General features: G+C 41.4%; 1 protein-coding gene across 1 annotated transcript in view; it reads right to left on the bottom strand.

Moving 5' to 3' along the window:
* LOC126278037 (cadherin-related tumor suppressor) overlaps nt 1-27,653 on the bottom strand; it is an 817,086-nt gene that overhangs the window by 80,287 nt on the left and 709,146 nt on the right. Inside the window, 2 exon segments of the mRNA XM_049977779.1 lie at nt 7,878-8,537; nt 10,680-10,825. Of these exon segments, the coding sequence (XP_049833736.1) occupies nt 7,878-8,537; nt 10,680-10,825 (806 nt within the window).

Genomic DNA, 27,653 nt, shown 5'->3' with positions numbered 1-27,653 from the left:
GCCTCCCAGACCAGCAATAGCTCAAAAATCACAAGAAACAGTCACAACAGTAAAGTGTTCTCAACCTCTCATCAAACTCACTCTCCCCTCCTGAATTATCTATGATACTGAATGATCTCACTTTCATCCCTAAACCTCCATTTAACCATACTACTTTGGTGAAGGACCTACTTTCCTTCACACCTAATGTCAACTGGAAATATCACTTTGCAACCCAACCCCAAAACCTTTCCAACAGCAAACCTGATATTTAACCTGGCCTTGAACAGTTCCGACCATGATCCCAGCTTGCTCTACCATGAATACCTCAAAATCATCCCTTACAAGCCTTCCAATAATTCCACACATCCGGCGTTGCATCACAACTCTTCCTCAAGTTCCTTCAATGTGACCCTAACCTGTCCTCTGCAAAACTCCAGGCCCTATGTTCCCTAAAAACTAATGACTCCACCATTATCCTCCTAGTAGACAAAGGATCTACCACTATAGTACTTGACCAACAGGAACATGCTAGTGAAGCTCTACGCCAGCTGTCTGACACCTCTACATACAGTGTCTGCCATCAACATCCTATCCCTGGGATTCCAACTGACCTGCAGTCCCTCATAAAAACCTCAGGTCCCTTACAAGCACTTACACCTCATTCCATAGAACTTCTTACCCCACCCCAACCATAAACTCCCACCTTTTAGCTTTTTCCTAAGATCAACAAACCCAATCATCCTGGCCATCCTATAGTTGCTGGCATCAAACCACCCACCAAACAAATATCTGCCTTAATTGATCACAACGTGCAACCCACAGTACAAAGACTTTCCTCCTATATTGAATGTACAACCATTTCCTAGGTTGTCTGAAATCCATGCTTGTCCCACTCCCACCACACACCTTGCGTGTCACCACTGATGCCACCTCCCTCTGTACTAACATTCCCATGTACATGGCCTGTCTGCTGCTGAACATTTCCTCAGTCAACACCCTTCTGATTCCAAATCTATGAATCCTTCTTGTTCACCTTAATCAACTTCACACTTAGCAACAATTACTTCACCTCTAAGGTGATCAGGGATATGGATATGGGAACCAGGATGGCTCCTTCCTATACCAATCTTTTCATGGGTTGCTTGGAGAAAGCTTTCCTGGGATCCAAAGCCCTCAGCCCCTGGTTTTGTTTAGATTCAGTGATGGCATCTTTTCCATATGAACTCTAGGTGAGGCTGACCTGTTATATTCCTGGAATCTCTAAATACCTTCTCCCAGTTAAATGTCACTTGGTCCTATTCCGAATCCCATGCCACTTTCCTTGATGTTGATCTGATCCTCACTAAAGGGCAGCTACAGACTTCTGTGCACATTAAACCTGCTAACAAACAACAGTACTCACATTTTGACAGTTGCTATCGCTTTTATGTCAAAAGTTCCCTCCCTTACAGCCTTGGTATTCGAGGCAAACATATTCGTTGGATGCAGACTCTTTACAACATATATCACTCTCACCTCAGCTTTCACTGGACATAATTATCCCAACAGTCTAGTTCAAAATCCGATTTCCCAGTACTGTTGATCCCTCCAAAAACCATCTTCGGAGCATACCTCATGTTACCCAGTATTATCCTGGTCTTGAATGTATTAATTAGCTTCTTCGACATGGGCATGACTTCTTAAAATCATGTCCTGAAATGAGATCCCTTCTGTCAGAGATTTTGCCCACAACATCTAGAACAGCTTTTTGTCACTCTCCCAATCTCCGCAATATTCTTGTCAGACCCTACGCTCCTTCTGCACCCATTTCCCTACTGTACGGCTCCTACCCCTGTGACCGTCCCTACTACAAGAATTGCCCCATGCATCCTCCAACCACCACCTATTCCAGCCCTGTACCTGGCATACCATATACTATCAAAATGAGAGATACCTGTGAAATGACATGTCATATACCAGCTGTTATGTAAACACTGTTTGGCCTTTTACATCAGTACAACACCCACCAAGTTATCATTCAGTTTGAATGGGCATAGGCAGAGGGTGTATACCAGCAACACACAATATCCTGTTGCAGAGCATGTTCTACAACATGAGAGTCATGACCTCAGTCCTATTTCACGACATGCGCCATTTGGATTCTTCCCCCAGACACCAGTTTCTCAGAACTCCCCAGGCGGGAACTAGCACTACAACCTGTCCTTCATTCTCACCACCCCCCTGGTCTTAGCATTTCTCCACAGTAACAATTCCTTTATTTACTCCATTTTAGTTTACTAAAACTCTAATTTTCTGATGAGTCTATTTTTCGCCACCCCCCACCCCTTCCTGCCTCTGTTCCATACAATGCACTTCCAGGGTGTATATGCGGACAAGGAAAAAAATTCCCAGATTTCCTGGTTAAAAATACACTTTCTCCCAGGTGAAAGCACGATTTTTCTGTGTTAAGTGACAGTATATTTTCCCTAATCAATCCTTTGAATTGTTATGGTTTAATACACGGGCGTCGAATTTCCCGGCAATTTAAAACAAGAAACTCAATGAAAAAGACATGTTTTGGAAATATCTTTGATGTGCAGCAACATGTACGCTGCATATTTTCGTACTACAAAAGTATACATTGGAATTCCACCAAACACTGCATGTTGTTTTTTGAATCATTGAAATCGAGATTGTGATGTGCTTTTGTAAGCTAGTCATAGCTCATGTCACGTGATCTCGTCAGCCGGTGACAGCGGATATTCAGAGCATAGGACACGTGATGTAGTCAGCCAACAGCAACATCACTATTAAGTAGCACGAACACACAAACAGGGAAAGTTAATAGTTTAAATTAATATACATAGTGTTGCTACAAGGAAAGCAAAGATTTTACATATAATATTGGTCTTTAAGGTTAATAAGCTGCAACAGAAGCTAACATTTGGCATATAATGTTGACGTTTTTTGTGCATGTTACACTTTAAGAATCACACAAATGTGCCAGTAAAATTTTTAATAATGACATAAATGTCTGATCGTCAGGGTTCAAAATTCTTCTAAGTGGCTCGTCATGAAAGAGTTGATTTCTAAATAAGAAACAAACACGCTGTGTTTTAAGAAATTCATGGTACATTATCGCACATAGTTCAACTTACATAAAAGAATATTAACTTTGTAAGTAACACTTTTCGTACCATCATTCGCAATATTTTCCTGTTACCTTTTACAAATAGGTTTGTTTCAGCAGTTTCCAGTGGGTGTAGATAACAGGCGACACCGCGATTGCACAGCTATCATCACATAGGAAGCCCGTATGTACGTACATGTAAAACATTGAAAGATCATACATTATCTCACAAAAAAGCAAGACATCAGAGGATACTCCAAGAGCATCAGAATTTCATGAATCATACTAAAATATGCACATTTAAAGTGCACATTCGTATGTCCAAATTCCCAATCAATGAGACCTTGACCTGATATTAAGCTTTTCAGTGTGGTTTTCGGGATGTAAGTTTTTTTGGAGCACCAGTACTGTACTATATCATGTTTGGTTCTTTATTAAGGCATAATGCCATATGTGCTAGAAAATGAAAACGTGCGTCTGAAATGCAGTGAACACTTGAAACTAACCAGTACTGTGGAATTTCGTTTCAAATACATTAACTGCCTCTGTGGAAAAGGTTAATAAAAGTCAAATTTGTATAGCAAACAGATGAAAATAACTTCATTGTTCTGCAAGGCGATTAATGCTTGACTGTCAGAAAGGTGGAAATAAAATAAAATCTGAAAGTAATGACATATTTTAGCCTTCCATAATTATGTGAATGTATTTTAATTCACTTGGTAGCTCCCGACTACAGATATCAGTTTTGTTTTCATTTGACATGAGAGTAAACAGCGAAAACAATAATAATAAGAAGAAGAATTATTTTCAAAAACATGTTCATCTTGTAGTGCACATCTTTCTAAAAAGTCTGAAACATAAAACATATGTGTTCAAGGAAATGTAAGCCATATTATATGGTCTTAAGTGTGCCAAAGTGCAGTGTCACGCCCCTTCATAAAACATTCTTCTATCGCATGTCACTGTATTTCGCTCTGTGAAAATGAAACGTGTATATTTCGTAATGGATGCTATCAAACTATATCCAGGACAGTGGGAATTGAAATGTCCTGAGGTGCCTCTCCTGCTCCCAGTCGGCTGGTTTGACAGCCTGCCTCCTCCTACTCTTTTTTCGGGATAACAACAACTCTTCAGAAAATTTGCACTCTTTATTGCCTATTAGCTAATAACTTGTTGTTTCGTGTGACATAAAATTAAATATACGATACATACAAGCAATAAAGACAAGACACAAGCAAAAAAAGTACACATTTTTTTCCATCCTTAGCTCCCCACATTTTTTTCTCTCTAATCTTGCTACAGCTTTACATGGCATGTTTTCCTTTCTGCGAAAGAATCTATTACCTCATCAAAGTACGTCAAACGTTTTGCTACATGAAAAATCAAAATGTCGTTATCTAATACTGAAAAAGCTGTTAACCCAAATAATACCAAAGACTGGTGTTGTTTCTCGATCTGATTACATCTATTTTGTTACTGTCTGCTCGATAAAACAAAATAAGCCTTTCTAATATTGTAGCAATTTTGTAACACACACCAAACAAATGAGACTGTTTTGGCATAAAGGGCCATTTTTATAACATGGCGGAATATAAGGCCTACTACATTCAAAAAGCTTTATTTTAGGAAATAGTTTCATATTTCATTCAAACGCACCAGCTTCTCAGGCATGAGATCGATAAGTAGTATTAAGAAATTTGTATATAAATTTGGAATTGTCTTATTCTTCCATAATTTGTGTGATGTCCCAGTTTCTTCTCCTTCCTTGTTTTAACAAACAATCTTGTAATCACCAATTCTGCAGCTATTCCTGCCTTTGTCAAAATCTGTTCACCAATTAATTTCACAAACCCTGCCAGAATCTCAGGTTTTGTTATCCCACAATTATTTTACAGTTAGGTGTTATTACGTGTTCGTAAAACACATTTTCTGCGTTACTTCCAGAAAAGAACTTAAGTGGCTGCTAGCTGGGTTCAAATGGTTCAAGTGGCTCTGAGCACTATGGGACTTAATATCTGTGGTCATCAGTCCCCTAGAACTTAGAACTACTTAAACCTAACTAACCTAAGTACATCACACACATCCATGCTTGAGGCAGGATTCGAACCGTAGCAGTTGCGCTGCTAGCTGGGGACTGTACAACTGGTCCTTACTTGTGTAGCGACCTGGCAAAACATTTTCTGTCAAAATTTCATTTTCCTGGACACACCGAGAAGAAGGTATGTAATCTTTCTCATCTGTTATTCCTATCAGTCGTTTATTTCCATTCTGGTAGTCTGAATCTATGGAGTTTGCTAGTAATTATAACAATGCTTATCATTCGCAAATCCAATCAACCAGATAATCAGACAGCGATTGCCATTCATCCGTTCGGCTTTAGTCCGCTCAGCTTGTATAGCCCCACCCCCTTTCGTCTGTGTAAAGTTTATTTCTAGATGTGATAAGGATTCCCCTGACATAGACATCAAAAATGAACTTATGATTCATTCAGAAATCAATTTAAAATGTGTTCAAAAATGTTCAAAAACCAACAGGGAAGCATTTCAAAATCATATGAATAATCGACAGACAAACGTGCGCTGGATTCTAGGTGCTTTGCGAAACAAGTTTTTTTCCTCAAGAATATGAATTTGGCGTCCCCTTTTTCTGGTAGCATCTAGCTGCTTGCTGCGACTGCTTGCACAGCCAACAGCCACATTCCTGTAACCAGAAGTGGGAGAATCTACTACTCAAACGCGACTCAACTGCGCATGTGCATGAGCCCACTCGTAACTGCTAAACCGAATCTAATGTGAACAGTTGTGACTTCACGCTCATCAGAGACAATTTGTTATGAAGCATTGCATAGTCTTCCTAAAGCCTTTGACACATTTTGCTGTTGGCAGATGCTTGCAGGAGCACTGTGTGTCGTTGTTGTATATGGCGCATTTCCTTTGCAATTTATTTTCATTTTTTTCTCTCGTTTATATTTTATTGTTGAAGTATTATTCTGCAGTAGGGGGATGCAGTAACATTATTTGTTAGAGTATCGGTTCTTACCAGTCAAAATTACAAAAATTTAACCGAAAACTAAAACAATGAAAAATTCCTGGAATTCTAAAAAATTCCTGGGTTTTTCCCGGTTTTCTCCCTGATGAAAAAAATCCCAGGTTCTCCCGGTTGTCCCGGGCTGTATATACCTTGACTTCACTTTTCACTCTTATTGACTCTTGCACAATGTTTTAGTAGTAATCTGTCTTGCATATTACTCTGTCTTCCACCTATAATCTCTCACGTTTACAAATCTCGTCTGGTGCAGACCCCAACAATCAGGCTTTCCTTCTGAAACTGCCTGGTGAGTCTCCCCTGACCTGGGGTTTTGGGTGACTTTTCTGAACCCATACCCTTTTCCCTAAACTTCTCCAGTCCATTTCCTTGACTCCTCTACCTTCCCCTTCAACTCTTCTGCCAAAACAAGGCGTTACTGGCTCCAGAGGGTTGTAAAAGTTAAATCTTTTAGTGTGTGTATGTTCTCCTGCTGTTGCTGTATATGTAGAATTTTTGTCTATCCATTTACATTGCATTGTCAATAATTGATTATTTTTGTTGTCATACACAACTGCCCTCACCACAGTAAAATGCTATCTCGTGTTCTTCTAGAGACTGAGGTCATCTTCACACTGCGCACTGGGTGGGGGTGTGCTGGGACTCACAGTGAAGAACTCCAGAATTTCCTCTCCAACCTCAACTCCTTTGGTGCCATCAGATTCACCTGGTCCTACTCCAAATCCCATGCCACTTTCCTCGACGTTGACCTCCATCTGTCCAATGGCCAGCTGCACACATCCGTCCACATCAAACCCACTCACAAGCAACAGTACTTCCATTATGACAGGTACCACCCATTCCACATCAAACGGTCCCTTCCCTACAGCCTAGGTCTTCGTGGCAAACGAATCTGCTCCAGTCCTGAATCCCTGAACCATTACACCAACAACCTGAAAACAGCTTTTGCATTCCGCAACTACCCTCCCGACCTAGCCAATAGCTAGAGCCACTTCCTCATCCCCTCAAACCCAGAACCTCCCACAGAAGAACCCCAAAAGTGCCCCACTTGTGACAGGATACTTTCCGGGACTGGATCAGACTCTGAATGTGGCTCTCCAGCAGGGATACGACTTCCTCAGATCCTCCCCTGAAATGAGACCCATCCTTCATGAAATCCTAAATCCTCCCCACTCCACCAAGAGTGTCTTTCTGCCATCCACCTAACCTTCGTAACCTTTTGATTTATCCCTATGAAATCCCCAAACCACCTTCCCTTCCCTCTGGCTCTGTCCCATGCACCCTCCTACCACCACCTACTCCAGTCCTGTAACCCGGAAGGTGTACACGATCAAAGGCAGAGCCACGTGTGAAAGCACCCATGTGATTTACCAACTGACATGCCTACATTGTGAAGCCTTCTATGTGGGTATGACCAGCAACAAACTGTCCATTCGCATGAATGGACACAGGCAGACAGTGTTTGTTGGTAATGAGGATCACCCTGTGGCCAGCAGGCACAGTGTTATACCATCTGGGTTATCTGGATACTTCCCACTGACACCAACCCATCAGAACTCCAGAGATGGGAACTTGCCCTTCAATATATTCTCCCTTCCCGTTACCCACCAGGCCAGCTAGAGATAAATGCCTAGACATCAAAATCATTACATAAAAAATGTAAGTTCAGGCAGACCAGGCAATGGTCTGACAAAGCCCTCACAACTGAGGTGTACTTTTTATAAGCACTGCAAATACTCACCCAGTTGGGCCAAATTCGTCGGCCGAGCAGGAGCGATCACCTGGACTGCAGTCTCGGCAGGCGTCGCCATCTTCGCCACAAGAGGCCACACTAAGCGACAACACACGGCCATTGCGTGTCGCTGTGATGCGGTGCCAGCGGCCATCCGCCAGCTCGCCGCCCGCCTGCACTGTGGCGATGGCAGTACGTGCGCCACCGTACGAGAAGGTGGCGCGCCCGGCCACTAGCTCCAGCGAGACAAAGTCCGAGCGCCCACCTGTCTGCGCACCGTAGTTGTACACAAGCAGTGCATCGGGCTTGGCAGTGGCGAACACCACCGACACGTCGTTGGTTGTGGCGTCGAGCGACGGGAAGGCAGCAAACGCGAGTTCTCCGAACCCAAATGCTGAGCCCTCGCAGTGGCGTCCGAAGCGTCCGTCAGGGCAAGAGCAGCGGTACCCGAGAGCAGGTGGTGGTGGCAGCGCGATGCAGACACCACCGTGAGCGCACGGGTTGGGACGGCACGAGTCAGCTGCTGCTTCGCAGCGGTTGCCACGGAACCCAGGCCGGCACAGGCAGAAGAAGCTGGCTCCGTCTGCACTCTCACGGCACGATCCGCCATGCAGGCAGGGCCGCGTGCCGCACACCGCTCCACGTTCCAGCTCGCACAGGCGGCCCTCCCTGCAACGTCGGGACCATTACCTGTCAGCTGTACCACTTCGAGACCACTGCCGAGAGCAAAGTCTGAAAGTGCTGTGTCTAGTCTACTTGGGTGCTCTGCAGTATATAATCCAGAAGGCCTTGCAGCCTAGAAACTGAATCACCCCCATTACGTTTCAAATACAGAGCTCTGCATGTCAGCTGCCTTTCATATGATAAAATTTCCCAAATTTCTCCTTCCCAAAGCAGGTACTCAAATTGGAATGCTGTGGAAGTTGAAAATTCTGCCAGTCCATAATTATGTATCAACTTCCCAATTCTGAGATTTCACAGTGCCTCCAAATACTAACAGCCCGGCTGAGGTTTACCTTTCACAGTAGGTAGCTTCTGTTTGGATTGTTACTGCAGTAAACTCACGATAAAGTGTAACAGCACTTGTGTTCTGGCCAACATTGTCACCAAGTAGATGCTGTGCCACCTCCACTCTGGCTGTAACTTCTAGGTGAACTCTCTCCGTCAGTACTTTAACACACCGTGTGTTGCTATTACTGACTTGGTCAATTTTGATGATATTTATCAAAGTATAAGAACACAGTTCAGTGCCACAATATTCCTGCACTCATTCATAAAGACAAATAGCAATGTCGAGATGGTGAAATGTTTTTAATTAGGTGCTCTTGTGGGCTCATCTGAACACCACGGTGATGTCTATTTGAGTTCAGCCTCAGTTCTCCCTTAGAGTCTTTAGATACTGATCTTTGCACACTGCCAGTGTCGATTAATATAGTCGAGTCGAGAACGACAAGTACCCACACAAAAAGACAGGTACCCATACAAAATGTTGCCAACACATTTTGTTATATTCACTATGCCAGTGGGTCCTGTAGTTCCAACTCTGTACTTTTACTGCAATTTACAAGACTGTAATAGAATGACACCAGAACACATAGGAAAAGGCAGTGGGACACCACATGTTACCATAAGCGTATATTGTGTCTGTCAGGATCGCCAGAGAATTTTTCACTGTGAGGTGTCAGCAACAAATGCACCTCGGTCATGCCAACATCCACACATCTGCCTTTACCAAAACTATATACATCTTCCCCTCTGTAAGGTAAAACTGTTACTTTGATAGGCAGCTCATGGAAACCACAGTTATGACTGCTGGCACTCCCATCACTTAGTGTTTGCTTTTAGGTTTCCACAAAAGCTGTATTCAGCAGTAGACCTGTGAGCACCCCTGCAAATGTCATGGAATCTATAGAACTCAATTTCAAATATTACAGGTAGTGGAGGCAGTACATAGGAGTGAAGGCCCTTCCCTTAGCTGAAGGAGCCCCTGTAACAATGAGAAAGTTTCATCGGCAGCGCCAACTGTAGCTGCTGTAGCTGTGCACCCGTGTATGTGTGTGTGTATGTGTGTGTGTGTGTGTGAGTGTGTGTGTCAGCTGTGCAGAAGCTCAATCACAGGAGGTCACCATCTGCAGTACACTGACATTGCGAGAATGGCGATCGATCCACTTGTAGCCATAACAGGAAAATATGACACCCTGCAAAGGAATGGAATGACTTACATCTGTAGCCCAACACCATAGCGGAAATTAAAGAGTTACCCTCAGATCTCAAAAGTTGCTCAAATAAAACATGAGATGTCAATCGACTCTAGATAAACTATGAATGTGAGTCCAAAGCTATCACTATGATTACGTAACTCTAAAGAACATTGGTAGTAGCAAACTGAAATACTACTAGCAATTTAAAATACTACAACTATAATTTGCCTCAGAATCAGGAGCTGGTTGAAGCTTCTACATATGAGGAAGTTACATGCAACAATACTCATCTGGGGTCGAACACTGCTAATAATTGCATATGAGTTAGTGAGATTGTTATGATGGAGACTCTTACTTTCAAATACCTCTAGTCATTTCGAAAATGGACAATATGTGAGAAATATCTACCATGTCTCACTCCTTGCTTCCTTTTTGTTATTACAATATTTCTCTCGTCCACAAGATTTTATTTTAAGGTATAATTTATTAACTGTTAATATGTTGAACACTTTAAAACTTTTTTAAGAATAACAAGGTCAGCAAAAAAGTCATTTACTGAGAACAAAAAGGTAACGGTGAAAGGAGGCAAGACAAAATGCAGTGAACGTACCTGAGCGGTGGGCAGGAGCAGGAGAAGTCGCCAAGGCGTGCGCCACGGTGACAGGTGCCTCCAGCGAGGCAGGGACTAGGCGAGCACGGGTCCTGCCGCCGGTCACAGCGCTCCCCCGCGAAGCCCTCGGTGCAACGGCAGTCCACCTGCACACACAGCCGGACCTCAGCTCCCACTCCTCGTCGAAATGCAAACATCACAGTACAAGAGATCGATGCTCATTTGAAGAGCAGGGTGGTTAAAGTGTCACTGACAGTGTGATAGTTACAGATTTGTCACAAACTCAAACCCGACAAAATCAAAGGAGGCAATTAGTGGCAACCACGTACAAGGAACTACTCCAGAATTAGCCTTGTTTGATTAAGGGAATCTGCAAAAATCTAAATTGTAAAGGCTAGGTGGTGATTTTCACCACAGACCTCAGTGTTAGCCCAGTGTCTTCATTGTGACACTTCAGTCAGGCAGTCATTTGACACTTGTGTTGGGCAGTCATTCTGAATTTATGATAGGATCCCAGATGCGTAGAGAAAAAGAGCCACTATTGCCAGTAGTAAGTGAAGAAAGGTCTCTCTGCTCTGTACCTCAATGTGGTGCATATTTTTCCACAGGACTTTCTGCACACATTGGCCAGCAGTAGCAAATACTGATGGAAGCTTGAAATAAGGAGTGATCTCCACGGATGACTGAAGAGCAGTACAACTTTCACTGTGCCACGAACAACTGACTGTGTAAATCTTCTGGACAGAATGAACCATTGTACCAGACCTCAGCATTTTGTGGGCAACACCCACCTCAGACTAGTATATCAATGACACCAACAGTTTGAAGTTGTGTGCTAGGATGGGAGATTTGCCAATGTAATACAAGCACCCCCCCCCCCCCCCCCCCCCAATGTTTAAGTCCTGATTGTTGTAGTGGAATAAAACTATCATATCACACACAGCACAACTGCATACACCATCAAAGTGGTAACAGAGCAACACTATGATGGTCTTTTTAAAATAACATCAAACATAAAAGCAACCACAAATGTCATTTTGAATGTAGCATTTTCTAACAATAACATTCATAAATATTCTGATTCAATGACTCAGCTAACAAGTCTTCTTGATTTTTACCTTTCGAAATGTATTGAATGCCAGTTATTCCATCTATTACTTTCTCCATGATGAAAAGATGTTTTATGGCAATGTGTTTTGTTCTGGATTTGTCTATATGAGTCTTGAAGAGTACAACTGCTGCTTGATTATCAAATGATACAGGTGTCGATTTTCCAATCAGTTCTTTCATGTTAAGGCCCTCCAGTAATTCTCTCATCCATTTCGCTTCTTTTGCATGGCTGCCACTGACACATATTCTGCTTCCACTGTGCTCTGTGCAACTGCAGTTTGTTTCATACTCTTCCAGAACACTAGAGGTCTGGCCAGTAATATTACATATCCCATAATATTTTTATGACCATCTATACAAGTAACCCAACCAGCATCAGCGACTGCTTCGAGTACCTGACCAGTGGGATAATATGTGAGTTTGTAATGCATTTCCTTCACATAACTTAGAACCCTTTTTGGTGAATTCCAGTGGTTCATATTAAATTTTGAACAATTTTGTGACAACTTTGCCACTAAGAAAGCTAAGTCTGGTCGAGTCTTCAGTGAAAGGTATGGGAGCCACAAGGATCTATACCATTTTGAATAAATCCCAGTTCTTCTAGTGAGTTATTTCAATGACCATTCCCACTTTGTTTCAGTATATATATTGACCTTTTTAACTTGCAAACCAAACTTTCTTGTCCTTCTCGATGAAATCTTCTGGCTGGAGCATATGTGCATATTCCTTAAATTTACTATGCAGATATGTACTCATCACAGCATACTGACCAATAAGCCAATTTTGTCAACACTGGCTGTTATCAATAGTCAAATTGTTTCAAAATTTGAAACATGAGTATAATTATTGTTATAGTCGATACCTTCCATTTGACTAAATCCCTTTGCAGGCAAGCAAGCTACAAAAATCTGCCTTTGGCAAACTGTCTTCTTTCTAAACATCCATCTGTTATTTACAGACATTACACCTGATGCTTGCTCACCCAATTTCCAAGCATCTTGATTCTTCACTGAGTTAATTTCTTCATTCATTGCAACTATATATTCTGGTGCTTCATCAGAATCAACTGCTTCATGATACGGTAATGGTTCATCACTGTTCCTTCCTCGCATGAGGAGCCTTCTCTTCGGAATGAAGTGTCATTGGATGACATTTGCTAAAAACCTGTGTTTTCTTTTGTTACATCATTTCTTGGCCTGCATTTACTTTATGAAGTTTCAGAAAATTTCACAAGTTCCTCATTACCTTTAATTTCTTCCAAATTTTCCTCCATCTGAGAGACCATAAAATTCCTCTTCAGTGTCAGAATCTTTTCCTTCACTCATATTTCATCTTCGATGCGTGGAAATGATAATACTCCGTCATTGTACAGTTCAACAGATTCTTTCTGTTTCTTAGTTTGAGCTGAGTATTTGCCATTCAAAAACTCTTTGAATATTCAGCCCCTGCATCCACAACCTGTTTCATTTCTGGCTCCAGATCCTTTATGCACAGCCATATAGAGAATATTCTATAAATACACCTTTTTTCTGCCCTTGTGGATAATTTAGAATGGCGTCTTTGTTGAGGTACATGAAAGAAAACTTCACAGGTGATCACACACAAATGTCTCACACTAGGCTTCCGATCTGTTCACAATACATAAGGTGCTTTTTGACTGTTGTGCCTATTTGTAAGACGATTTCTTACGTATGCCACAGTGTACATCAGCTCAGCCCAAGAGCTTTTTGGTAAATTACTTTCTTGCCACGGTGACCTTACTATATACATTAACATTCTGTTGAAACATTCAGTTATACCGTTTAGCAGTGGTGTGTATGTCATTGTTACTTCATGCCAAATTCCCCAGATTCATTGTAGAAGTTGCAATCTCTTTTATTGAAAATAACCTCTCTATCATTTTCAGTGAGCTGCCTCATCGATAAGATTGCATGGTTGTTATTCAGTGCAAGGAGTGTATTGTCAGCGACAAATTCCTTAGTCAAACCCTCAGTGTTAATTATCTTCGCCCTTACTGTACCTTTCCCCTTTTTTCTACTATCAGCAAAAGTTATGATCTCAGTTAAAATATTTTTATCGACAGTTGAAAAATAATTTTCATTTGGAGTTATGTGATGAGTTGTCCCAGAATCCACTATCCAGTTATCACCATTCAATTTAATTGTGCCAATACTAACAGCACATAGTTTATTTTGTTCCTTTTTAAATGCATCCTTTTCAAAACAGTTTCTGGATATGTGACTGACTCTGTGACAGTTGTAACAAACAAAACTACCTTTCAGTGTAGCTTCTTTCTTCATTTGTTCCTGTCCTTTGCCATGATGACATTCTTTGGAACTTTTGACTACCAATATACTTTACAGATACTGTAGAATGTTTATCTTCATTGTATTAATGACATCTACCATCATCAGCAAGTAAACACATTTTAATTGTAGCACACTTAAAATCACTATCTGGCAAATGGCACAAAGCTGTAACTACTGCATCCCATTCATCTGGAAGTCACACAGAACAGTCACTGCTGTATCTTCATCATCAATTTTGTCACCAATGTTTGCTGGATATGTTACAGTTCTGTTGATCAATCATATGTAATTTCCCACAGATTTACAATACTTCATTTTTAGTGAATATAACTTATGTACCAGTTACACAGTGCAAAATTTTCTAATCCTTGGGGTGTATAATTTTTGAAGTTCTTCCCATACTGTTTTTGGATTTGATAAATTTCATATACGCATCTGCTGCTCGTCGCATGTATAAAGTACAACTTTTGCTAGTGCCTTACCTTGATGTGTTATATCTGTACATTTTTATCAGCAGCTGATGTACCTTCAAAAGGTTCTATCCACCAAACTAAAATATAGTCCACACATCAGAATTTAGTACAATCATTTTCTTCTGATATGACCAGCAAGTGTAAGTCCCTCCACTTAATTTCTTAATAATGTGTTTGTTCTCCTCATCCCTGTTTATTTCACCATTGTTTCACAGTTGTTATCATCCTGTGAGACCACAAACACAGCTCAACATCAATTAACATTTTCCACATGCATCACATAAAAATAATCAACTGGTATAGGCAAATATTCTGTCTTCTCCACAAGGATGAGTTTTTGATTGGCTAATTGACACTAACAAAGTTTTTATTTTATTCGTTAGGATGAGTAGGCCCATACCCATTGTTGTAGTGGAATAAAACTGTCACATAACACATATTATATTTTTTTGAGACGAAAACTGGATCCATCATGAAAGTGGTACAGAGCAACATTGTGACCGTCTTTTTAAAATATTGTCAAAGTAACCCAATCTCATCATAAAAAATGGAATGAATGGGACAAATAAAAGATCTCTTCTCCACATGTTAATCTCTTTAACACTTATGCTGTATGGACTTTTAACCTGTCAGTAAGTTTCTTCAATGTCAAACATCAGACCATTAAGCTCTCAAAGCTGGGTACACATCATAACCAACACATAATGTGTACAGGTCATGTCAGGTGATGTACTATCCCAAAACTGAAGGTGATAGCTTTTATGTATCCTACCAGCTACTTCAGTTGACACCAAAAACTTAAGGCAAAACAAGTTCTGCCTAGGATTACAAATTAATTGAACCCAGTAATACGATTTGCTATTATATTGATTTTGGTCAGTTTTTGTTTAAAATGCAAAGCAAATCACAGTTTGACTTGAGTAGTGGTAGGGTGGTAATTGTTCTCTTTTATTTGCATTAAGAAGTGAAATTAGGGTCTGTGATGCAGAGAAATTTCTCAAATAGTGACGTTCTGTAGTCCACTGGGAGTGAGATTAATAGATCATGTAATGATAATAATCTGCAAGAGACACATCTATTAATTCTCATTTTCCAACAAATACGTCCAGACTTCTGAGAAAAACCATCAATATGCATTAAAACTGATGCAATGGCAAAACAACGATAGAGATCCTACATTGAAAACCACACAATACCAAATATACTGACTCACTTCTCTCATTCTCAGCAACATCCAAACAATTATGCTCTTTGAATCTTTGAGATTTCCCCAAATAACTTTAGTTAGAGGAAGGGACAGTACCTTTAACAAGTTCTCATATTGTTGGATGTGCGGTCTGCCAGTTACGCAAAACACCGTTTTTTTCTCAGTACCTAAACATGTTTCGGCACCACTGTGCCATCATCAGTGGGTTTTCGTTTTTATTTATTATGTAATGTGAACATTTTTGTTAAATGATTATAAAATTATGTGGATGTTTAGCTCAAACAATGGATTGTTTCTTTTTGTAAATACCTTTACATTTGGCATGCATGAATTTTCCGGATCACTTGTGTGTTAATTACTACAGGTAGCTTGTCATCTGCAACCAAATGATGTTGATGAGAAAGATTTTTGCTGGAAGTTAACTTATCTTCCAGAATGTAATTTAGTTTGTCACAATGTTTTTGAGCCTATATTCAGTTTTACTTGCGTTTTTGCGTGGCAAGCACTTTCATTCTCTGCATCATGGTGAGGTGTTGTGATGCCCAAGTAACTATAACAAGTATGTTCCACAAATAACGTAGTAAAACACTTTTCACTTCACCAAAACACAGTGTGGTGTGTCCCAGCCCAGTCAGTGTTCATTTGTTCACCAGAGTTCGGCGCCAAATTTTAGTTTTGTTTGCATTTTAACTTTGTGTGTGTGTGTGTGTGTGTGTGTGTGTGTGTGTGTGTGTGTGTGTGTGTATTCCTTTTGTGTGTAAATGGTGCATCTTTGCAGATTAACAAACTGCTTAATCATACTGACTATGTTGTAGCTACAGGTTGAGAATATTATTGAACTATATGAAACAAAATTGTCATAACTTCTGAACGGGTTGTGTTAGGACGTTCAAACTGCACAGTCAGCTGGGAGGCACGATAGGAATCAGGATGCACTGTGTGCAAGTTGGTTTACAAAATTTCATTTTGACGGGTTTGTCAATAAGCAATATTGGCGTTTTTGGGCGACTGAGAACCTGAATTTTGCGATCGAAAAGTCTCTTCACCCTCAACAGGTGAAGATGATTTCATCTACATTATCCAACGTGACCCTGATTTTGGCAAGATTCATTTGGATTCATGCAAGATGTAGCTCAACCCCACCAAAGAAGGTGAGTGTTTGATGTCCTGGAAGAGCACTTTGGGGACTGCTTTCTGGCTTTGTGGTACCCAGAAGCCACTGGCATGGGACTTGATTGGCTGTCATATTCTCTGTATATGAACACGTGCTACTCCTTTTTGTGGGGCTATATTAAAGACAAGGTGTACAGCAATAACACCAAAACCATTGATGAACTGAAAGCAGCTATTCACAACGTCACCGACCGCATCAATGTTCCAACACTTCAGGGGGTTGCAGAGAGTTTCACTATTTGTCTGCACCACATTATCGCCAATGATGGCAGGCATATTGAACATGTCATAACCTAAATCCAAATATCTGTAGTGAAGTTTGAATGTTGAATGAAGTGTGTGCATGCCGTAGTTTCTAACTAATTTAAGTTTTTCTTCAAACAGTTCAATAATTGTCACCCTGTACCTCTGATTTCTCCAAGGTAGAAATTTAGAGTAATTGCTGCCAAGTGAAAAAGTTTTTATTCATGTCTGAGTGTCATTGAAGAGCGCCAGTACTGGGCAGCAGTTGGCACTCATCAGTCATCAAGCAAAGCCATGTTATAAGAGCCACACAGTTGTGTTGTTGGTTAATGTTAATAATCTGTTTGGTATATGACAAATCATGCTGCATTATTTCATTTGAGAGTTTCAGTGTGGAGTGGTAGAGGTCATATAGTGACAAGCAGAATATTAATCAACAGCGACATGCAGAATATTAGTCAATTGTGAAAATTTCAAAGTATTCACTGTATCGTGTTTTCCACAATAAATAGTACTGTTTGTGACCTCATAATGATAACTATTCTTCATAGTACTCATCATTATCTGCTTCCTTAAAGTATCAATCATTGGATTCCATCTGTCGCTTAGTGAATGGAGTTGAGAGTGGTAACAGTATCGACGTAATATAGCAAGCATTTGATGTTCATGTTACATATGGCGACTGTGACAGAATGTTGCTTTCTACAATAATCTTCAGATCCTATTGACAGCATCAAAATATGGTGTTTGGTGGCTCAATCTCTCAGCAACATTGGGTAGGAAAGGGAACATGGACATTGAACATTTACTTTGACTATACATTGCATGTGAAATCTACATCTGATTAACAATGGCTAGTCAAACAGTGTGTGCTGACGTTATAAATGGATAGGGCAGTGTTAATCGATGTTGACATGAATCTTGTTAATGAGTCAGAACTAATTAGTAAAATTTAAAATGTAAACTCAATATCAACATAAATGTTGAATCATGTGAAGCAATGATAGACAATAATTGGAATTACAACAAAAATGTTTTGATTTAGAATCAAAAGTGCACACACTGGAAGATACAATGAAGAATGTGAAAATATCCAATACACCCGTTGATATGAACATTATTCAACATGAAACAGAATCACTAATGCAAGAAAATCATAGTACAGTTTGTTGTACAAATATCACTGTCGATAACATGCTCCGATGAGGACAGTTTAAGGAATTCGATACACAATTACATCCCATGGACTTAATAAAATAATTTAAAGTTTTGTTTGCATGAATTGAAAATGGAGCAGGAAAATTCAGTATCTGTGTACGACAAATGGTTGCAGGTGCTAAAACATGGGGAAATCTTGTCCAATCAGTATTCTACATTTGGTGATTTCAAAAGCGCATTTCTAAATATTCGTTCTGTAAGAAAGAAAGAAAGAAGTATAAAAGAAAAATTATTTTGCATGCATAATTACAATCAGCACGAGGGGTCGATGCGTAACTTTCTTCAGAAATGCTAGGAATGTAATAGTTATTTGGACGAACTTATTACTGATAATGATTTGCTCATAATTTTGCTGAAGAATTAACCATGGGAAGCAAGAAACAATTAGTGACACAAACCTCTGATGAAGAGTTGTAGATTGTCTGGAAGAAACTGAGAATGAAAGAATGGCGGTGGGATCAAAGAAAAATTAGACTCATTGCAAACAACATTTTCAGTGATGTGATGCACCACAGAAAGATAATTTCGGATGTGCACTGTGGAATCAACAAAATGACAGTTGACAGGGGTATAATGACAAGCGAAGTGATGAACGTTCATAAAATTATGTGTGCAATGATAACTGGTTCCAAACTGATGAAAGGAGGGAAAGTGAGTTTTGCAGACAGAACCAAGAGGTAGTGCACAATGGAAGAGTTCAGGACTGTGACTTCTGAAATTTTCCCGGCGTATTTGTTCTTCTAATAATTTCCGGGTATGCAGCCGGATCCTGTCAACATTCTGCCATGATATTTCAGCCCAGAGACGTCCGGCCATCATCAGGTGAGTACACAACTACTGAAGAGCCCAGGTGCAGTCGCTGTATTTATGCCGAATCTCGCGCATGCGAAATGTACTGGCATCCTACAGCGCATGCGTCACGTGTTGACATGCGCGGCATAGAAGAGTTGTACGTGCTGCCCTCGGTGGTGAAAGTAAAAGATCATCTAGTCATTGAGTATCGAATGACACTGTCTATTCTGCTGTGATTGTATAATTTTAATAACATGATTCCAGTTTTTATCCAGTTGAAAGCCGTTGTCATGATTTAAAAGATTATCAGCAAGACGTGTTTCCACTGATTCCTTGATTACGGAATCCCAAAATCCGGAAACCGGAGCTAAAATTTTTTTGTTCCATTGTATTCCATTGAATGTCCCAATGAAATACAGTGCTCTGCTACTGCCGATTTTGACGGTTGCCGCAGACGGGTGTATATTTCATGTTCTGTACGTCGTTCATGGACAGTTCTTGTCGCCTGGCCAATATATGCAGAGTCACATTCAAAGGGAATTTTGTAGACGCCTGCTTTCTTCAGTTGTAAATCGTCTTTAACGGATCCAACCGGGGCCCGGTTCTTTGCTGGTGGACGGAAGATAACCTTGATTTTATTCTTCTTCAGTAATCAGCCTATTTTCGACGACACATTCCCAGCGTATGGAAGAAACGCAGTAGATTTAAAGTTGTCATCAGCGTCCTCAGTCGCTGCTTCTTGTTATGACAGTTGAGCATGGCCTTTCTTACTTCTACATCTACATCCATACTCCGCAAGCCACCTGATGGTGTGTGGCGGAAAGTATCCTGTGTACCTCTATCGGTTCTCCCTTCTATTCCAGTCTCGTATTGTACGTGGAAAGAAGGACTGTCGGTATGCTTCTGTGTGGGCTCTCATCTCTCTGATTTTATCCTCATGGTCTCTTCGCGAGATATACGTAGGAGGGAGCAATATACTGCTTGACTCCTCGGTGAAGGTATGTTCTCGAAACTTTTACAAAAGCCCGTACCGAGCTACTGAGTGTCTCTCCTGTAGAGTCTTCCACTGGAGTTTATCTATCATCTCCGTAATGCTTTCGCGATTACTAAATGATCCTGTAATGAAGCGCGCTGCTCTCCGTGAGATCTTCTCTATCTCTTCTATCAACCCTATCTTGTGCGGATCCCACACTGCTGAGCTGTATTCAAGCAGTGGGCAAACAAGTGTACTGTAACCTACTTCCTTTGTCGTTGGATTGCATTTCCTTAGGATTCTTCCAATGAATCTCAGTCTGGCATCTGCTTTACCGACGATCAACTTTATATGATCATTCCATTTTAAATCACTCCTAATGCGTACTCCCAGATAATTTATGGAATTAACTGCTTCCAGTTGCTGACCTGCTATTTTGTAGCTAAATGATAAGGGACCTATCTTTCTATGTATTCGCATCACATTACACTTGTCTACATTGAGATTCAATTGCCATTCCGTGCACCATGCGTCAATTCGCTGCAGATCCTCCTGCATTTCAGTACAATTTTCCATTGTTGCAACCCCTGATACACCACAGCATCATCTCAGTGAACTTCCGATGTCATCCACCAGGTCATTTATGTATATTGTGAATAGCAACGGTCCTATGACACTCCCCTGCGGCACACCTGAAATCACTCTTACTTCGGAAGACTTCTCTCACAGAGTGTCTGGACATTTTGTTTTGATCCACCTACCGCTTTGACATAGGACCAAAATTTCGTAGGATTTTCTGCCAAGTCAGTACATAGAACTTTACTTTCGAATTTATTGAACGCCTCTCGCATAGCCCTCCTCACACTACATTTCGCTTCGCGTAATTTTTGTTTGTCTGCAAGGCTTTGGCTATGTTTATGTTTGCTGTGTAGTTCCCTTTGCTTCCGCAGCAGTTTTCTAACTCGGTTGTTGTACCACGGTGGCTCTTTCCCATCTCTTACGATCTTGCTTGGCACATACTCATATAATGCATATTGTACGATGGTTTTGAACTTTGTCCACTGATCCTCAAAACTATCTGTACTTGAGACAAAACTTTTGTGTTGAGCCATCAGGTACTCTGTAATCTGCTTTTTGTCACTTTTGCTAAACAGAAAAATCTTCCTACCTTTTTTAATAGTTCTATTTACGGCTGAAATCATCGATGCAGTAACCGCTTTATGATCGCTGATTCCCTGTTCTGCATTAACTGATTCAAATAGTTTGGGTCTGTTTGTCACCAGAAGGTCTAATATGTTATCGCCACAAGTCAGTTCTCTGTTTAACTGCTCAAGGTAGTTTTCAGATAAAGCACTTAAAAATATTTCACTGAATTCTTTGTCCCTGCCACCCGTTATGAACATTTGAGTCTCCCAGTCTATATCCGGCAAATTAAAATCTCCACCCAGAACTATAACATGGTGGGGAAATCTACTCGAAATATTTTCCAAATTATTCTTCAGGTGCTGAGCCACAACAGCTGCTGAGCCCGGGGGGCCTATAGAGACATCCAATTACCATGTCTGAGCCTGCTTTAACCGTGACCTTCACCCAAATCATTTCACAATTCAAATCTGCGTCAATTTCCTTCGATACTATTGCACTTCTTATCGCTATAAACACACCTCCCCCTTCACTGTCCAGCCTGTCTCTGCGGTATACATTCCAATCTGAGTTTAGGATTTCGTTACTGTTTACATGTGGTTTCAGCCAACTTTCTGTCCCTAGTACTATATGGGCATTGTGACCGTTTATTAATGAGAGCAGTTCTGGGACCTTTCTATAGACGCTCCTGCAGTTTAGTATTAGCACATTAATATTGTTATTCCCTGTTGCATTTTGCCTACTCCTGCCTTGCCGCGTCTCAGGAGGCGTCTTGTCGGGCCTAGGGAGGGAAGTCTCTAACCTAAAAAAACCCCATGTGCACTCCACACGAACTCCGCTACCCTCGTAGCCACTTCCGGCGTGTAGTGCACGCCTGACCTACTCAGGGGGACCCTACATTTCTCCAGCCGATAGCAGAGGTCAAGAAATTTGCACCCCAGCTCTCCGCAGAATCGTCTGAGCCTCTGGTTTAAGCCTTCCACTCGGCTCCAAACCAGAGGACCGCGATCGGTTCTGGGAACGATACTACAAATAGTTAGCTCTGATTCCACCCCACGAGCGAGTCTTTCTGCCTTCACCAACTCCACCAACCACCTGTACGAACTGAGGATGACCTCTGAACCCAGACGGCAGGAGTCATTGGTGCCGACATGAGCAACAATTTGCAGTCGGGTGCACCCAGTGCTCTCTATCGCCGCCGGTAGGGCCTCCACCAGATCTCAGATGAGACCCCCCCGGCAAGAAGACAGAGTGAACACTGGCCTTCTTCCCCGACCTTTCCGCTATTTCCCTAAGGGACTCCATCACCCGCCTAATGTTGGAGCTCCCAATAACTAATAAACCCCTCCCCCCGTGTGCCTACTCAGACCTTGCTGAAGGAGCAGCCACATGTCCACTCACAGGCAGAGCGGGCGATGCCACATGGCCAGCCTCCACATTGACCCTCCGCCTCGTGCGCCGCGAACGCCGCTGAACCCGCCACTCCCCTTGGGGAGAGGGTGGCCCAACCGCGGCCGGTACCCTCGAAGATGTCTCGACAGCAGGGACAGTGGGTGAAGCATGTAACACCTGCGGTGTACCTTGCGACGCACCAGACTCCTCACTGCCGCTACACTCCGAGGCAGCAGCCTGAAGACGGCTGACCGCGGCCATCAACACGGTCAGCTGTTCGCGAAGAGTGGCCAGCTACTCCTGCGTCCCTACACAGCAGTCACACATCCTATCCATCCTAAGGAATCAATTTACTGAAGAGACTTAATCAGCTTTTAACTAGACTGCTAATTCACTAAAGGCGGCTGATTATTGACTAAACTGTGATTGCTAACCACTTCTTGTAGAAAACAATGAAAATAGCACTACCTGTCTCTGGACTGTATTCAAAACAAACACAAGCACTACTAGCACTATGGCTGACTAAAGGGACTCGCTCTGACTGTATTCAAAACAAACACGAAATCTATGGGACACTATTACTAGCACTCGACAATTAAAGCTTCCTAAAAGCAAAAACACACGGAAGAAGTGACAAGTAAGAAAAATACAGTTACTACTTAAATTAAGGTAGCTCGCTGCACAGCAGACATGAAGCAGACGGCAACATCGGCATGATTCACGTCGAATTTCGTCTGCAGTATCCGCAGGGATGAAACGTGCGCCACAATGGAGTAACATCTCGCCAGCTGAAAGAGCTGCTCTCCGCAGCCTCAGAGAAGATACTAGCACAGTCGTACTGCCTGCAGATAAGGGTAATGCCACAGTTCTTCTGACAAGGGAAGACAACAACGAGAAGATATACTGTCAGCTAAATGATTCTACGTACCGCAGAATTGAAAAGGATCCAAAAAGCCAAATATCAAGGAAAACTGCTACCCTTTTGAATGACTGTTCTCTACCTGAACAAGTTATCAAGAGATTGAGACCACACAATGCAGTACCACCAAGACTCTACGGTCTTCCCATGATACACAAGGATGGTGCTCCACTACGATTAATAGAGAGTAATATTGGTGCTGCCACCTATTCTACAGCAAAATATCTGGCCTCAATACTAAAGCCGTATGTGGGTAAGTGTTGCCACCATATACGTCATTCCGAGAATTTTGTCAGTCGCTTGAAGGAAGTTAAGCTTAGCAGCTTGGATTTATTAGTCAGCTTTGATGTGGTCTCACTATTTACCAAAGTGCCTTTAATGGAATCATTACATCTTATTGGTAACTTATTCAGTGCAGAAATGACGGCCTTGTTTGAACATATACTCTCCTCAACGTACTTTTTATTCAATGACGAATTCTTTGAACAAACAAACGGCGTTGCCATGGGGAGCCCTTTGTCCCCTGTGGTAGCTAATCTCTTTATGGAGCACTTTGAGGAGAAAGCACTTGACTCTGCTGCCTTAAAGCCTACGGTCTTCTGGTGGTACGTAGATGATACTTTTGTTGTATGGCCTCATGGCAGACAGGAACTGGAGAAATTCCTTCATCCTTTAAACTCTTTACATGAGAACATCAAATTGACGATGGAGATTGAAAAAGATGGCACTTTACCATTTCTAGACGTGCTAGTATGCCGAAAAAATGATAGGTCATTAGGACATTCTGTGTACAGGAAACCGACTCACACAGATCTGTATCTCCAGGCGTCAAGCTGCCACCACCCAGCACAAACAGCCGGTGTTCTCAGTACCTTAATACATCGAGCTTATGTAATATCGGATGATGAAAACCTCCATGCAGAATTAGAACACTTGCAGAAGGTTTTTAAAGAGAATGGCTACACTTCACACCAAATAAGAAAGGTCATGTGCCACTGTCATAACAAGAAGCAGCGACTGAGGACGCTGATGATAACTTTCTTCCATACGCCGGGAATGTGTCGTCGAAAATTGGCTGAATACTAAAGAACAGTAAAATCAAGGTTATCTTCCGTACACCAGCAAAGAACCAGGCCCTGGTTGGATCCGTTAAAGATGATTTACAACTGAAGAAAGCAGGCGTCTACGAAATTCCCTGTGAATGTGGCTCTGCATATATTGGCCAGACGACAAGAACTGCCCATGAACGATGTACAGAACATGAAATATACACCCGTCTGCGGCAACCGTCAAAATCGGCAGTAGCAGAGCACTGTATTTCATTGGGACATTCAATGGAATACAATGGAACAAAAAAATTTTAGCTCCGGTTTCCGGATTTTGGGATTCCGTAATCAAGGAATCAGTGGAAAAACGTCTTGCTGATAATCTTTTAAATCGTGACAACGGCTTTCAACTGGATAAAAATTGGAATCCTGTTATTAAAATTATACAATCACAGCGGAATAGACAGCTTCATTCGATAATCAATGACTAGATGATCTTTTACTTTCACCACCGAGGGCAGCACGTACAACTCTTCTATGCCGCGCATGTCAACACGTGACGCATGCACTGTAGGATGCCAGTACATTTCGCATGTGCGAGATTCAGCATAAATACAGCGACTGCACCTGGGCTCTTCAGTAGTTGTGTACTCACCTGATGATGGCCGGACGTCTCTGGGCCGAAATATCGTGGCAGAATGTTGACGGGATCCGGCTGCATACCCGGAAATTATTAGAAGAGTTCAGGACTGTTCACCACACCGAGATACAGATGACAGACACTGACAGTGCGTGCAATTGTCGATAAACTGAAATTAGGTTCAAATGAGGCTTGCTCTGGAATGATTGAACAGCCTAGTGAGTCAGATATGAGAATACAGAAGACTGAATGTAAAACTGAAGATAACAGGACTGAGCTACTGGGAGAAATTGTGCAGTTGTCAATGAGGTGTGGAATTCAGTGATTTAATTTAGTGTCAATGGTCAGAAAATTCCAGATTTTGGAAGAGATACTAAAGCAATCCCCAAAAGTTTCTATGAACAGCTATGTGAAGGAGAAGAGGCACCTGTGTTCCCTGTCAATAGTCTGCATATAATTACTGCAACTGGGCATAGGAGGCCATCTGTTACTGGGCAGGCACTCATTAGGTGCAAGATTTTAGACAGATACTCTGTCATGGTTGTACTGATTCTTGATTCTTTGACTGTGAATTGGAATTTTGGTAATGACTGGCTGGCACAAGGAAGATGTAAGACTATGGAGAAGGCTGTTTAAGTATCTTTGATGGGAGCGAAGAATTGGAGTTTAATTTCATCAGGTTTACCACAGGAAACGAAGAAGTGTCTGCAGGTTTAGAAAACAGATTTATTAAGAAGATGGTAAATTGTGGAATTGAAGCACCAGAAAGGAAGACAATGTGTCCACAGAGAAAGGAGAAGATATTTGTGATGTCATGTTAAAAATTCAAGTGAAAGTAAATGATTTGCCAACCTGCCCATTTCCCGTAGAGAAGAACTGTGAGTAGTTTTACATATACACACCCAAGTCTTTTCAAATAAACCAGTGTTAATGAAATGAAAATATAAATGATTAATGTTCTGGTAATGATAGGATTGTTTAGACTGGTTGTGTATCTTCCCCAATGAAGTAGTATATGGATAAGGATGTCTTCTATAGCTGATAAACAGTTACTCACTTCAAGGGTTACAGTTACTAACTTGGCAACACGTACCAAGTAGCAGTTCGTAATTCTTTTCCATTTAATTAGACTGAGACACAGCAATGCATGGCTGTAAACAGCTACTTTGAAATAAAATATACTTTCGCTCACTTTTTAATATCTTTATAGAAATCCAAGAACATTACAAAACATTTGAGAACATTCCAAGATATCAATAAATATCTGACACCTTTAAAGAAACCTCTGGAACTTTCTAGAACATTCCAGAATATTACAAAATATTGTCTATATATACCCTTCTGAGATGGAACATATCCCCACAACAAGATAATGGAACATTTGAAAACATCCTGGAATATTCTAGAACATTTCCACGCCTTTTAGAAGCTGCTATACATTCTGCAACATTCTAGACCTTCCCAAAGGAGTCCATTGGTACGATGGCCTCTTTTGACACCCATATCTCCAAATCCAACCCCTGAATCATCATGGAGGAGGGACAATGGGCTAACATACCATATAACCCACACAGAGCTGCAGTGGGTGAGTTGTGCTCTCTCTCTCTGTCTCTCTTTCACACACAGGGTGAGACACATTGACTTTGTGAATAGTTCCAGATATTGTAATGAGGTTTTCCACAATTGATAGTGTGCTGAAGAGCACATAATGTTTTGGTGGGTAATGCTCTGTACTCTAGTATCAATCGAGATAGTGAAACAAGTATGGTTGTTTATAACAGAACTGTATACTTTTCATAACTGCATTCAACAGCTCTTGGGAAGACAATTACAGTGATATAGCACTTGTTAATATTGACGTTGAAAACTTTCACAAAAGAATCCGAGAAATGCACTAAAATTGGAAAGTGGTGGGGCCAGAGTCTGCTACTGCAGTGTAACCACTACCAAGAAGAGCTCGCATGCCAGGCTCTGTTGTTATATGCAGCAAGACGTGCTGATACTACTAAGATAAAACCTGGTTTCCTACACAACGTTGATACGTGGTCAGCTATGATTTTTGTATATGAAACTAAAGCATATGCTCAGCTTCTGCCACATCAGGTGGGGCTTAGGAAAACTACTTCAGGTGTGTTTAGTTTCCAGGTTGTTGTGGAAACAACTACAGTTCTGTCAGACAGTTTTCCTTTGAAACCCTCTTCCTTGCTGCTTTCTTGCCAAAGCCAAACCAGAAACATCGGTCACTTATACTTCATAACGATAAACAGCTTCATCCATGGAAAAAAAAGAAACTATTGTGAATACCTGACCTGCTTTTGTATGGAGATGCGTGAATA

Source organism: Schistocerca gregaria, chromosome 6, assembly GCF_023897955.1.
Source record: "Schistocerca gregaria isolate iqSchGreg1 chromosome 6, iqSchGreg1.2, whole genome shotgun sequence".
NCBI lineage: Eukaryota > Metazoa > Arthropoda > Insecta > Orthoptera > Acrididae > Schistocerca > Schistocerca gregaria.
Note: the sequence above shows the minus strand (reverse complement) of the source record. Positions and strands in the feature narration are given on the sequence as shown.